Source organism: Mustela erminea, chromosome 1 (assembly GCF_009829155.1).
Source record: "Mustela erminea isolate mMusErm1 chromosome 1, mMusErm1.Pri, whole genome shotgun sequence".
NCBI classification, from domain to species: Eukaryota; Metazoa; Chordata; class Mammalia; order Carnivora; family Mustelidae; genus Mustela; species Mustela erminea.
In genome coordinates this window covers 96,593,160-96,608,705 of record NC_045614.1, presented here as the reverse complement: position 1 = coordinate 96,608,705, position 15,546 = coordinate 96,593,160, and the positions used below count along the sequence as shown (strand labels likewise).

Here is a 15,546-nt window from a genome sequence, read left to right as displayed (position 1 = left end):
ATGTTGCAGTTTTTTCGATCCCTGTGGCTCAGCTCCTTATCGAAAAGGTACTCTGACGTAGTACAAACAGCATGGGACTAAGAGGGGTAGGAATCCGGGATGAAACCCGGACTCCAGCACTTACTGCCGGCCTCCGCCAAGGCACTTTCTGGAGCTACTTCAGATTCGATATGAGGATTTGAGAGGAAAGTACTTCTGGCACACAGCCGAAGATCGGTAAGTATTTGTTAAATAAATGAATAACACAGTGTATGCTCAGTAAAGGGCGATCATGCATGGTGGAGTAGTCCCCATCTCCTCGGGCATCCTCCCAACCTCACGAATCTGAAGCTCCGCCCGAGTCCGGCTATTGCTTCCCAGCCTCACTCGGCGCTCGGCGGGGCTTGCAGAGAATTCTCTGGGTCTCGTACTCCAGCCTCGAGGCCTTGGAGCCTTGCTTCACCTTCTCTCCCCCATCCCTCCCTTCAGAGTCGAAGGACTCCAAGAGCCCTTCTCAAGGCACAGCTGCACCGAGGGGGAGCTCCCCCTGCCGTTAGCATCCAAAGGGACTAAGCATCTCGTTTTTCCAATTCATATATATATATATTTTTTTTTTCTTTTCTTTTTTCTTTTTTTTTTCCCCCTGTTTTTGTTTTCTAGTTCTCGTCTTCTTTCAGGAACCTCAGACGATTTCTCCCGACGGTAAAGACCACACCCCGCCCTCTCTAGCTGCTCCAAGTCGGCTCCGGACAACTAGAGGGCCGCGTTGCCTAGGAAACTGGCGAGGACGTTGGAAAACGTCAGCCCCCGCGGCGCGTTTGCGCAGGTGCTAAGAGCCTGGCCTCCACTATCGCGAGAACTGCCTCCCGGAAGTTCCACGTCAGTCAGTCGGCTGGTCAGCGGGTCGGTGAGTCTCTCAGGGATTGCGTCGCTTGTGGCAAGTGAGGGCTCACGGGCTCGGACCAACGGAGCGATGGTAGGTCCAGACCCTGCAGGAAGGAGCGGGGCCTCTTGTCTGAGGCCAGTTCTTGGGCTTCGGGACTGGGGGCTGCGGTAAGCAGCGGCCTGGGCTCTCGTTGCGGCCGCCGCCTCAGGCCTTGTGGGGTCCTGGTCTGGGTTGAGTTCTGTGAGGGAGGCGGCAGTGAGGCCCAGAAATCGGAGGTGGTGTGGAGAGGCAGTGCCGGGGCTTTGCCAAACCTACTCATTGGGCCCTTAAAACGGCGGTAGCTGGTCTTAAACATGCTATAGTATGCTATAGTCGTGGGTGCTAACCACAAACTACGGTCTTAAGCAGATAAGAACTCCTTCTGAAATTAGGTAAAGTGTTTATGTCAAAAGAATTTAGAATGCTTTGGGATCCCACTTTAAGTTTCTAGGGGGCAAGGAAGGGTTAGGACGTTGCTTCTAAAACTGACGTGGTTTTCTGCATTTGCAAATACAGTGGCTGGTAAGAATGGCAGTCGTGACAGACAGCACTTTTATATTGTCCGTCTCACCCCCCAAAATACCCTAAAGTACTTTGGCTCAAGAGTGTTGTAATAAGAAGGAAAAACTACAATAGTGTAAGAATATCTTTTCTGAAAAAATATAAGAAAGTCAGTATTTTATTTTTAAACGTTTTCCTGCCCACTCTTCTTTTAACTAGGGCTTGGAGACGTTGGAGATTAATTAGTCTAAATTCTGTATCTCGTAGTTTAAAACTTTTAAGTTTGTGTAAGGCTAATTGAAGCAGAGTTGGAATTACAACAGAGACTGAATCCTTAGGGAAACTGGTGAGAGTTATGGCTCCTCCTAGAAAAATGGATTGAGAAGCACACAGTGTTGCAAAAACTTCAGTGGGTTCACTCGGACACCACGTCTCCCCCATTCTTACCTGTGAACTTCCGTGGGTCCCCAGGTTAAGAGCCCTTTAGCAAGATCTCAGGTCTCTTAATTATTCTGCCTCCTGTTAACCAGTGATCTGGTCTGGAGTGTGCTGTGCTTTCAGGAATGGACATTTTATAGTGAAATATCCTTCATTCTTTAATACATTTAAAATTTTTTGTATGAGATACAAAATGTGGATTTATTTATTCATTTGTTTTCCATAGAGCGTTTATTACGTGCCCATCCAATTTGCTAAACATTTGCCTCCTAATTCTTAGAGCAGCTGGGAGAATGAGTTATAAGTAATGTTTATGGAGTGGTTATGATAGGCCAGGCACTATTCTAACTGCTTAACACTGAATTTAATTCTCATAACTCTCAGTTGTAGATAAAAGTATTAATCCTCTTTTACGTATGTCAGACCTCAGAGAAGTTAAGTAAACTTGTTCAGTATTGCATATTTGAAATGAGTGGTGGAACTGAAATTTGAATTCAGCATAATTCTCTAGACCTCGATTATACCATCTGTCCTTAAACCCCCATATCCAAATATATAAGATGCTGTGGAGGTAAAGACCCCTGAAGAGCATCTACTCTATAAAGCAAAAAGAGGGGGCACCTGGGTGGCTCAGTGGTTAAGCCGCTGCCTTCAGCTCAGGTCATGATCTCAGGGTCCTGGGATCGAGCCCCACATCGGGCTCTCTGCTCAGCAGGGAGCCTGCTTCCTCCTTTCTCTCTGCCTGCCTCTCTGCCTGCTTGTGATCTCTCTCCGTCAAATAAATAAATAAAATCTTTAAAAAAAAAATAAATAAAGCAAAAAGAGACGTGTATATTTAGCTTCTTAAAGCTAAATTAGCTTCTTAAATTGGCTTCTTAAAATCCCTTAAGAAAGGATAGTTCTGGCAAGGGTAATCCAAAAGATTATATTGGTGGCAGTAATTTAAGCTGAGTCTTAAATGCATCCAGCTTTTGGAAAATGGAGGGAGACATTTAGAATTAAGGGTACAGTATAAATATCTTTGTATTTTGAGAATATCTAATAGAATGTCTTATTCAAAGTAGTCACTTAAATGTCGGGTGAAATTACAGCAAAAGATCTTGGCTCTGCTTTTTTAACTGGGATTTGTGAATTGGAGGGTATTTCGAGGTGCACTAGGGTTGCTTAGTCCCTCAGCCCACCTTTCCAGAGCATCACTTTTACTCAGTAATCATTAAACATCCGTATGGTAAAATATACACAATTTATAAGTGATGGATTTCCTCATTTGCTATAGGAAAGTATGAGATGCGCTGGCTTACATGAAAGCCCCCATTGTTCCTGGCACACAGAAGACACTTCATGTTTGTTCACTGTAAAGAGACCAGTAAAAGGAGTTGAAATTTGTCATGCTAATAAATGAGGCAAAATTAAGAAAAGGATGAAGTAAAAGGTCCTGCTTCCCTGAATGACCAAGAACTGTGAGGATGGTGGTTTGAAAGTAGAAAGTTTGAGACGAAGAGGAAGGCATGGCAGGGGAAACATTTTTTTGGTGATTGTAGAGAAGAGCCAGAGAATTCCGATCTTTTCAAATAAATCTAGGGTAATAATAAGGTTGGAAGTAGTAGATGAGTAAAAGCCTTGTTAGGTGTTTGCTTTGTCTCAGGAAATGATCTATGCTGAAATTATCTAGTGATCTTCATTTTGTGTTGAAAAGTAACCCTAAATTTCTATTCCACTCATGACCTTCGTGGAAGATCACAAAAAGATTCAGTGGTAACTTGCCAAGTAAACTTTTAGGTGTGTTTAAAACCTTTTGAAGGGGAAACATATTTTAAATCAGTCTTCCCTCATCTGTGTCCAAGAGAAAATTAAGATTACTGAACTCGGTGTCATTGTTTATAATGAATTAACTTTTCTCTTAGAATGGTATCCTTGGGAGAATTGAGAAAATACTTATTCACATCATTTTCTTGTCTGTTTAGTTGAATCCAGATTGGAAAAAAAGCGGTTTTAAACTAGTAGCATTTTCTGACTGGAAAGTATTTTAATTTTTGTTTAAAATGGTTCTAATTAAGTTAGAATTAGGTTCTTTTATTCGATTACTAAGTAACTCACTAGTTAGGTTCCCATTTAAATTACATTAGGTTCCTATGACTAAAATCCATTAAAATGCTATAAACATTCCTCTTTGTCTCCAAAGGCCCTCATGGACCTGGGTATAACCTGTATTGATCACACATCACATTCATCTACCATTTATTAATATTATTGCCAAAATACTTTTCTCCAAAGAAATCAATTTTTTTTATTGAGGTATAATTGACATAATGTTATAGTAATTTCATGTGTACAACATAATGATTTACTCTTTGTATATATTGTGAAATGATCACAAGAGTAAGTCTAGTTAATATCTATCACCGTATGTGGTTACAATAATTTTTTTCTTGTGATAACTTTTAAGATCTACTCTTAGCAACTTTCAAGTATGCAACACAGTTTTGTTTTTTTTTTTAATTTCTTTTCAGCGTAACAGTATTCATTGTTTTTGCACCATACCCAGTGTTCCATGCAATACGTGCCTTCCTTAATACCCACCACCTGGTTCCCCCAACCTCCCACCCCCCGCCCCTTCAAAACCCTCAGATTGTTTTTCAGAGTCCATAGTCTCTCATGGTTCACCTCCCCTTCCAATTTCCCTCAACTCCCTTCTCCTCTCCATCTCCCCTTGTCCTCCATGCTATTTTTTATGCTCCACAAATAAGTGAAACCATATGATAATTGACTCTCTCTGCTTGACTTATTTCACTCAGCATAATCTCTTCCAGTCCCGTCCATGTTGCTACAAAAGTTGGGTATTCATCTTTTCTGATGGAGGCATAATACTCCATAGTGTATATGGACCACATCTTCTTATCCATTCGTCCGTTGAAGGGCATCTTGGTTCTTTCCAGAGTTTGGCGACCATGGCCATTGCTGCTATAAACATAGGGGTGCAGATGGCCCTTCTTTTCACGACATCTGTATCTTTGGGGTAAATACCCAGGAGTGCAATTGCAGGGTCATAGGGAAGCTCTATTTTTAATTTCTTGAGGAATTTCCACACTGTTTTCCAAAGTGGCTGCACCAACTTGCATTCCCACCACCAGTGTAAGAGGGTTCCCCTTTCTTTACATCCTCTCCAACACTTGTTGTTTCCTGTCTTGCTAATTTTGGCCATTTTAACTGGTGTAAGGTGGTATCTCAATGTGGTTTTAATTTGAATCTCCCTGATGGCTAGTGATGATGAACATTTTATCATGTGTCTGATAGCCATTTGTATGTCTTCATGGGAGAAGTGTCCGTTCATATCTTCTGCCCCTTTTTTAATATGATTGTCTATTTTATGTGTGCTGAGTTTGAGAAGTTCTTTATAGATCCTGGATATCAACCTTTTGTCTGTACTGTCATTTGTGAATATCTTCTCCCATTCCGTGGGTTGCCTCTTTGTCTTGTTGACTGTTTCCTTTGCTGTGCAGAAGCTTTTGATCTTGATGAAGTCCCAAAAGTTCATTTTCGCTTTTGTTTCCTTTGCCTTTGGAGACATATCTTGAAAGAAGTTGCTGTGGCTGATACCGAAGAGGTTACTGCCTATGTTCTTCTCTAGGATTCCGATGGATTCCTGTCTCATGTTGAGGTCTTTTTTCCATTTCGAGATTATCTTTGTCTATGATGTAAGAGAATGGTCGAGTTTCATTCTTCTACATATAGCTGTCCAGTTTTCCCAGCACCATTTATTGAAGAGACTGTCTTTTCTCCACTGTATATTTTTTCCTGTTTTGTCGAAGATTATTTGACCATAGAGTTGAGGGTCCATATCTGGGCTCTCTACTCTGTTCCACTGGTCTAGGTGTCTGTTTTTATGCCAGTACCATGCTGTCTTGGTGATCACAGCTTTGTAGTAAAGCTTGAAATTAGGTAACATGATGCCCCCAGTTTTATTTTTATTTTTCAACATTTCCTTAGCGATTCGGGGTCTCTTCTGATTCCATACAAATTTTAGGATTATTTGCTCCAGCTCTTTGAAGAATACCGGTGGAATTTTGATCGGAATGGCATTAAAAGTATAGATTGCTCTAGGCACTATAGACATTTTAACAATGCTTGTTCTTTCGATCCAAGAGCATGGAATGGTCTTCCATCTTTTTATGTCTTCTTCAGTTTCTTTCATGAGTGTTCTGTAGTTCCTCGAGTACAGTTCCTTTACCTTTTTGGTTAGGTTCATTCCCAGGAATCTTATGGTTCTTGGTGCTATAGTAAATGGAATCGATTCTCTAATTTCCCATTCTGTACTTTCATTGTTAGTGTATAAGAAAGCCACTGATTTTTGTACATTGACTTTGTATCCTGCCACGTTGCTGAATTGCTGTATGAGTTCTAGTAGTTTGGGGGTGGAGTCTTTTGGGTTTTCCATATAAAGAATCATGTCATCTGCAAAGAGAGTTTGACTTCTTCATTGCCAATTTGGATACCTTTTATTTCTCTTTGTTGTCTGATTGCTGTTGCTAGGGCTTCTAATACTATGTTAAACAAGAGTGGTGAGAGTGGGCATCCTTGTCGTGTTTTTGATCTCAACGGGAAGGCTGCATACTTTTTCCCATTGAGGATGATATTTGCTGTGGGTCTTTCATAGATAGATTTGATGTTCAGGAATGTTCCTTCTATCCCTATACTTTGAAGCGTTTTAATCAGGAACAGATGCTGGATTTTGTCAAATGCTTTTTCTGCATCAATTGAGAGGACCATGTGGTTCTTCTCTCTTCTCTTATTAATTTGTTCTATCACATTGATTGATTTGCAAATGTTGAACCATCCTTGTAGCCCAGGGATATTTGAATCCCACCTGGTCATGGTGGATAATCTTTTTAATGTGCTATTGGATCCCGTTGCTAGGATCTTGTTGAGAATCTTAGCATCCATATTCATCAGTGATACTGGTCTGGAATTCTCCTTTTTGGTAAGATCTTTGCCTGGTTTGAAGATCAGGATAATGCTGGCTTCATAAAAAGAGTCTGGAAGTTTTTCTTCTGCTTCAATTTTTTTGAAACAGCTTCAGGAGAACAGGTGTTATTTCTTCTTTGAAAGTTTGGTAGAATTCCCCAGGGAATCCATCAGGTCCTGGGCTCTTGTTTTTTGGGAGGTTTTTGATCACTGCTTCAATCTCATTACTAAATAACGGTCTCTTCAGGTTGTCAGTTTCTTCCTGGTTCAATTTTGGGAGTTTATAGTTTTCCAGAAATGCATCCATTTCATCTAGGTTGCTTAGCTTAATGGCATATAACTGTTGATAATAACTTCTGATGATTGTTTATACTTCCTTGGTGTTAGTTGTGATCTCTCCCTTTTCTTTCATGATTTTATTAATTTGGGCTTTCTCTATTTTCTTTTGGGTTAGTGTGGCCAGTGGTTTATCGATCTCATTGATTCTTTCAAAAAACCAGCTTCTAGTTTCATTGATACATTCTACTGTATCTCTGGTTTCTACCTCATTGATCTCTGCTCTAATCTTGATTATTTCCCTTCTTATGTGTGGAGTTGGTTTGATTTGTTGTTGATTCTCCTGTTCTTTAAGATATAGAGACAGCTGGTGTATTCTGGATTTTTCAGTTTTTTTGAGGGAGGCTTGGATGGCTATGTATTTCCCCCTTAGGACCGCCTTTGCTGTATCCCATAGGTTTTGGACCGAAGTGTCTTCATTCTCATTGGTTTCCATGAATTGTTTAAGTTCTTCTTTGATCTCCTGGTTGATTCAAGCATTCTTAAGCAAGATGGTCTTTAGCTTCCAGGTGTTTGAGTTCCTTCCGAACTTTTCCTTGTGATTGAGCTCCAGTTTCAAAGCATTGTGCAACACAGAATTTTTAACTATACCTTATATTCCCATGACTTAATTATTTTATTACTGGAAGTTTGTACTCTTTTACCCTCTTCATCCATTTTGCCTACACCCACCTCCTGCTTCTGGCAACCACCAGTCTGTTCTGTGCATGTATGAGCTTGAGCTATTTTATTTTTTTGTTTTAAGATTATACATATAAGTGAGATCATACAGTATTTGTCTTTTTTCAACTTACTTTACTTAGCATAATACCCTCAGGGTCCATCCATGTTGACACAAATAGCAAGGTTTCATTCTTTTTTATGTCTGAATAATATTCGTGTGTGTGAATCTTTATTTTTGTGATCTTCCACAATGATCATGAATGGACTAGAAATGTAAGGTTACTTTTCAACACAAAATGAAGATCACTAGATAATTTCAGTGTAGATCATTTCCTGAGACAAAGCAAACCTCACAAGGCTTTTATTCAACTACTTCCAATGTATATATAATAATACATATGCAAAAAATAAGTATTATTACACACATACATAAATATAATAATACATATATGCAGTAAAATATTATGTATAATATGTATATATTGCATACATTTTCTTTATCCATTCATCTATAGTGGACACTTAGGTTGTTTTCATGTCTTGACTATTGTAACTAATGCAGCAGTGAACATGGGGGTGCACGTGTCTGGTTTTTTTGTTTGTTTGTTTGTTTTTACTTGACAGATAGGTCACAAGTAGGTAGAGAGGCAGGCAGAGAGAGAAGGAAGCAGGCTCCTTGCTGAGCAGAGAGCCTGATTTGGGGCTCGATCCCAGGACCTTGAGGTCATGACCTGAGCCAAAGGCAGAGGTTTAACCCTCTGAGCCACCCAGGCGCCCCGGTGCACATGTCTTTTCAACTTGATGCTTTGATTTTTCTTCAGGTAAATACCCAGAAGTGGAATTGCTAGGTCCTATAGCCAGTTCTCTATTTTTAATTTTGAGGGGACCCTCCACACTGTTTTCTGCAGTGACTGCACCAATTTACATTCCAAACAATAGTGCATAGGGGTTTCCTTTTCTCCATATCCACACTGATATTTGTTATTTCTTATCTTTTTGATAATAGCCGTTCTAACAGGTGTAAGGTGATACCTTATTGTGGTTTTGATTTGTGATGTTTAGTGACATTGAACATTTTTTGTGTACCTGTTGGTCATCTGTAATCTTTCTTTGGAAAAATGTCTCTTTAGGACCTCTTCATATTTTTTACTTGGTTAATTATTTTGCTGTTAGTTTGATGGGTTCTTTGTATATTTTGAATATTAATCACTTATCCAGGTGTATGTTTTCCAGTTATTTTCTCCCATTCACTATGTTGCCTTTGCATTTTATTAATAAGTTTGCTCTGCAGAAACTTTTTACTTGATGTAGACCCACTTGGTGATTTTTGCTTTTATTGCCCTTGCTTTGGTGTCAGATCCAAAAAGATCATCACCGATGTCAAGGAGCTTACTGCCTGTTTTCCTCTAGGAGTTTTATGGTTTCAGGTTTTACATTTAAGTCTTTAATCCATTTTGAATTAATTTTTGGTATAAGATAATGGTCCAATTTCATTCTCTCTCTTCTCTCTCTCTCTCTTTTTTTTTTAAGAGAGCACAGAGAGGGTCAGAGGGAGAGAGAGAATCTTAAGCAGGCTTCACACCCAGTGTAGAGACTGACATGGGAGGGGGCTTAATCTCACAACCCTGAGATGATGACCTGAACTGATATCAAGAGTCAAGACACTTAACCAACTGAGCCACCCAGGCACTCCTCTGTTTCATTCATTTGCATATTGTTGTCAGGTTTGCCCAACACCATTTATTGAAGAGACCATCCTTTGCCCATTGTATATACTGGGCTCCTTTTTTGTGGGGTAATTGACCATATATGCATGGGTTTATTTCTGGACTCTCTATTCTGTTCCATTGATCGTTGTGTTTTTATGCCAATGCTATACTGTTTTGATTGATATATAGTTTTAGGATTACTAAGACTTCATGAATAACACTTGTTCAGAATATTTTCTGATAGGACACTAATGACATGGGCACAACCTTGTGATTTAGTAGATATTTTACATTTAATTACTAGATTCTCTGTAAACCAGGCATTCTCCAAGTGTTATCTGTAGTCTCCTAGGAGTCCCCCATAGTCTTCCAGGAGGTTCCCTATGTTGATAATTTGCACTCTTGCTGTAAAACAAATGGAAGATAAAACTGAACTGCTGGTATAATGTCATCAAATTGAACTAACAGTACATTCCTTATTACCACACAATTTTTTTTAATCCAGTTTCACTTAAGAATGTCATTGATGAAGCAGGAAAAAACGCTAGTTTTATTACATCTCGATACTTGAGCCTACATCTTTTAAATATTCTTTGTAATGACATGAGAAGTATGCACAAGATACTTCTGTTGCATACTGTTAAGTTACAAGCTTGCTTGAAGCAGTGACTGACATACTATGTTTGTTCAGACTTGATTATTTGGCAGACATTTTCTAAAAACTGAAAGACGTTTGCTGGTCCTTGACATTATTTGTTCCCAGTGATAAAATTGGTGCTTTGAAGTGAAAATTAGAATTTTAGAAAAATTCTATCATTAAACTGTTTAGATTTCTAATACTTGAAGATTTATCCCTTGTGGTAGATGGTGATATTAATGAATGTGACTTTTTGTTATTATATAATGAAATGTGTCAAAATTTGGAAGATTTGCATAATTCATTGATTCAGAATTTTCCAAATAAACAATGCATGATGTTAGAAAAGATGCATGTGTTAGAGATCCATTCAAAATACATAATAGGCCAAGAGATTTCATGTAACAAACTATAAAAAGTTCATAAAGGTTCATTTATGTGCTTTCAGATTTCATGTTGCAACTAACCTTTAAGGAACTACCACTTTTCAAGTTTTGAAAAGTGAAGAATATTCTATTCACAACTATTTTAAAAAAGTTAATTAGAGTGCCTGGATGGCTCAGTCGGTTAAGCATCTGCCTTCAGTTTAGGTCATGATACCAGAGGCCTGGGATCAAAGCCCCTAATCTGCTCCCTGCTCAGCAGATTAGTCCTGGGATCAAAGCCCCTAATCTGCTCCCTGCTCAGCTCCCTGCCTACTTCTCCCTCTGCCCCTCCACGCTCATTCATTCTCTCTCTCTCTTTAATAAATAAATAAATAAATAAATAAAATCTTTATAAAAATGTTTAAAAGTTATTAAAATATTTATCTTCGGTCACCTGGATGACTCAGTCAGTTAAGCTTCTGCTTTCAGCTCAGATCATGATCCCAGGGTTCTGGGATGAGTCCCTCATCAGGCTCCTTGCTCACTGGAGAGCCTGCTTCTCCTTCTGCCTGCTGCTCCCACTCTTTGTGCATTCTCTCTCTCTCTCACAAATAAATTTTTAAAAATCTTTTAAAAAAAAAAAGTTCTCTTTCTCCAACTACGTGTCTTTGTGAGGCCAAGTTTTTTTTTCATATATGTCAGCCAAAACAGCATATCATATTGAAGCATAATATATTGAAGGCCAAAGCAGATCTGAGAAACCAGCTGTCTCCTATTAAGACAGAATGTTAAAGAGTTTTGCAAGAATGTGAAAAAAAAATTGCCATTCTTCTCACTAAATTTCTTTTGAAAATATAGTTATTTTCATTAAAATATGTTAAGTCAACATGTAATGAGTTTATTTTTATTTGAAAATGAATTAATAGGAGCACCTGGGTGGCTCAGTGTGTTGAAGCCTCTGCCTTCAGCTCAGGTCATCATCCCAGGGTCCTGGAATTGAACCCCACATCAGGTTCTCTGCTCAGCAGAGAGCCTGCCTCTCCCTCTCTCTCTGCCTTCCTCTTTGCCTACCATTTATTTAAATAGTTTAAATAAATAATTTAAATAATGAAATAATTAAACAATAAATTAAATAATAGTAAATAAATAAATAAAATCTTTTTAAAAAGAAAATTAATACATAAATATTTTTAACTTGTTTTGGTTTTAATGTTTCAATATGGTAAATATCAATAGATACAACCTATGTAAGCAAAAGCTTTTTAGGAAATTTTTTTGAGTGGAAAGGGGTCCTGAGACCAAAAAGTTTGATAACCACTACTATAAATTAAAAAAATTTAAATACTCGTTTGTTAGTATGAGTGAAGAGGTGGGTGCTGTAGACTTGAAACTGAATCTACAGTTCAGCAAAGTAAAAACTGAATTTTTTTGAAGGCCTGTTAATGCACTGTTTTTAGTTAAGATCTCAAACATGATTTATTTGGCATAGCAATTTAATGTTTTGAGGGCTTTTTATGTTGTTTCTTCTTAGCCTCTGCGACTTGATATAAAGAGAAAGCTAACTGCTCGATCTGATCGAGTTAAGAGCGTGGATTTGCATCCTACAGAGCCATGGATGTTGGCAAGTCTTTACAATGGCAGTGTGTGCGTTTGGAATCATGAAACACAGGTAAGAATTTTTAAGGACTTTTTAGAAACAGTGTGTTAGACTGTGTTTATAATGCAAGAGAAGACAGAGAGTCCAATAGGTGTGCAGATTGCTTTCTCAAATAAATTAGTACAAAGTATTTTCAGGAAAGAGAAACTAACAGTTACGGGGTTATAGCTTATGGAAGAAACCGTTTCAGTCTTGTTATATACAACACTTAAATGTTATATTCTGATAAAAGTTAGTATTATCTTTTTGAAATAAAGGAAAATGCCACCAATATAAGGTCACTTACTATAGATAAAGATTGAATAGCACTTAATTTTCTGTTCAGTCAATATTTTAATGATCTTAAGAATGGGATTTTTAATTTTATTTTTTCCCAAATAATTGATGTAATGATATGCAGGTAACTTTCAATCAACTATTCAAATTATAGAGTGTTAGAGAAATATTTGTAGTCAGCTTTTGATTACACATATGAGAATATGCGTTATACAGATTATCTGCCTTAAATGCTTGTTTTGCTCTTTATCATCTGAGTAAATCATTTATCCTTCAAATTGGTTTATCTCTTATTTTCCAGTCTTTGTTGATGGTTCTTAATCGTTTCCCTTCAAAATACAGAACATATAGTGGGCACTAGCTCATATAGTTATGTGTCTACTTACACAATCATTATTTTCAACATGTAAGGTTAAGTTCTTAATAGCCAGACAAAATTCACATTGAGTAATTTAAAATGGAAAAATAGGCTTAGGAACCAAGGTCAGTAATAACTCTAAAAACACCTTTACAGTCTTACGTCCCTATAATGGCACAGAATGACTGCACGCTAAAGCAGGACCCCATCAGTAACATCTTATAAACATTAACACTTTGTTCCCTGCTTTATGCCAGTGCTGATAACATTGTCTGACACATAGTAAGTACTCAATAATTGTTTTTTGAGCTAAGGAATAATCAGTATTCCATTTATCACTATTTAACTATATCAGGATTTCTAACCTCTACAATTTCAGTTCTTCATTTTGTGAATCCATTTGTCTTAATGCAAATAGTATGCATGCTAACTGCTTTTTTTGATCCACTTCTGTTTTCACAGACTTAATATCTTTGTGATTTTATGCTTAACAGACATGTTGGTGCCTCCCCCAAACCCCACCACACATCCTAATTCTTCCTAGGGATCCCTTCTGGCAACTCCATTTAGCCATTTCTCAGATCTGTTATTTCACTGTGGTATGTTCTAAATCCCAGCTGTACTTCCCTTAACTTTCTCTCAGTTTTACTGTAACGTAACTCTCTCTGGTTCATCCAGTTTGCCTCTTTTTTTCTTTTGTGCCCTTCTGTGCCCTCTGGCAGGGCCACCTGCATCCACTTTCAAAATTCATCTTGTTGGTAACTTCTGATTTCCTTCTTTCCTTCAAGAATGGAGTCCTGGGATGGATAGGGATTATACTAGTCTTACTTTCCACAGTTACTACAAGTGCCTATTTGACAGTGAGACTTACAGTAGATACTGAGTAAGTCTTTGTTTAATGGTTGGTCTATTTTTGGTTCTACCTCTTTTTTTCCCTCTATCACCAACAGAAGTTAATTGCCACTCATGTATATTAAGAGCAAAATTCTTTAAAGAGGCAAAACGTTTTTGGAAGTGAATTCAAATGTACTTGAATTTCAAATAAGTCTTTGAGGTGGTGAGTGCAGTGGTTAAAAATCAGTATGTTACAGTTTGAAGCCATCCTGCTTAAATAAATGATGTGGGCAAACCTCTTAAACATGTTAAGACTCAGTTACTTACCTAAAATGAAGATGGTATTGTTGCCTTCCCTATATCACAGGATTGTCAAAAGGATTAAATCAAACTAGATAATATTGTGTAAAGTCCCATACAGGTGTTAGTCATTATTTCCCTAACTTACATTAAGTTATATTGAGTAGCATTTCTTCCTCTTTAGATTGTTTAACTTCTATAATGCAGAGACCATCTCTCGTGTCATTTGTATCAGCCACAGCACTTAACCGTGGACCTTAACCGTGACTGTTCTGCAGCTGCTTTATTTGTACTGCTCAGCAGATCCCTGGATTTGTTGGCTCCTTATGAGCTTTTGTGCATTTTTCTGTCATCTTATAGATTGTATGTTGTTTCTGCTCTCTGTATGGTAGTCAGCTGATAGTTGCACAGGTTAGAGCTGATGCCCCCATTTATTGTGTTTGTGTGAAGAATCTGTGAAGTCTGGCTTCAGAAGGCCAAAGTAGGCTCAACAGTTCTTATGAACCAGTCTCTATTGTTTCTTTTTTCTTACAACTTTTTTTTTGAAAGTATAGTTGACATATAATATAACATTAGTTTCAGGTGTACTAGTTTTGATTCTTTTTATTTAGTGTACATGGTTAATCAGTAAGATTGTGCTGTTTTTCATTACTCTCTGGTACAAAAAAGAGAGATTGCAAAATGATAGTTTGAATCTCAGAATCTTAAAAAATAAGGCATCATAGTGGGAAGACAAAGACATGCATTTATCCCTGTTCTTTCTAAGAGGCTCTTTCAGTTTTCTGCTTTTATGCTATATATATTATTCCATTTTGAGCAGCTTGAAGAGACATCTAAATCACTGTGTTTTCATGCTTCACTAAAAAGAGGTCAATAGCATTTATACGGAAACATTGCTAAAGTGTTCAAAAGAATTGGATCTTGTTTATGAGTTTATTTTGTGAGTTGATAGGTTTAATTTTAAAAAGAAAAAACTAAGAGCCAATTCATTCAACAAATAGTTACTGCACACTGGTTGTTTGCCAGCCACTGTTCTAGGCTCTGGGAATACAGTGGTAAACAAGATTCTTGCCATTGGGGAGCTTAGTAGAAAAGATTAACATTAGACACATAATTATGAAAGTGCTATGTTATGAATGGGGAGTATAAGGTTCTGTTTGTGGGTTTTCAGGCAGAGGGCACAGGAGGAGCAAAGGTAAGAGTGGGAGTAGCCAAAGGTAAGGCTAAGAAGATAAGGAAGGGCAGGCTGGAGCACAGAGGATCTGGAATTCCATCTTGTGGAGATTTGCTTTCTTTTATCCTTTATAAGCATTTTAATTTTGAAACTGTTAAAGAAAAGATGATTGGTCTTTTTTCTTCATTTGATTGTTGAGCTTTTGTGTTTTAGCCTGAGAATATTTTTAAATTAGGAATGATCTAAATAATTGGATATTTTAAATGTGACACAGTAGTTTTTTCAGTTATTTTCTCATAACTCAAAGTATATATTCTTATTGAATTTTAAAGACATTGGTGAAAACATTTGAAGTGTGTGATCTTCCTGTTCGGGCTGCAAAGTTTGTTGCAAGAAAGAATTGGGTTGTGACAGGAGCGGTAAGTAATTATA

General features: G+C 37.8%; 1 protein-coding gene across 2 annotated transcripts in view; it reads left to right on the top strand.

Moving 5' to 3' along the window:
• The first annotated feature begins 828 nt into the window (after positions 1 to 828).
• The window catches only part of COPB2 (COPI coat complex subunit beta 2), a 39,113-nt gene continuing 24,395 nt past the window's right edge, over positions 829 to 15,546 (top strand). For both annotated transcript variants that reach the window (XM_032334576.1, XM_032334568.1), the window contains exons 1-3: positions 829 to 955; positions 12,047 to 12,184; positions 15,447 to 15,533. In XM_032334576.1, the coding sequence (XP_032190467.1) occupies positions 953 to 955; positions 12,047 to 12,184; positions 15,447 to 15,533 (228 nt within the window). In that variant the 5' untranslated portion in view covers positions 829 to 952. The remainder of the gene's footprint in view (positions 956 to 12,046; positions 12,185 to 15,446; positions 15,534 to 15,546) is intronic.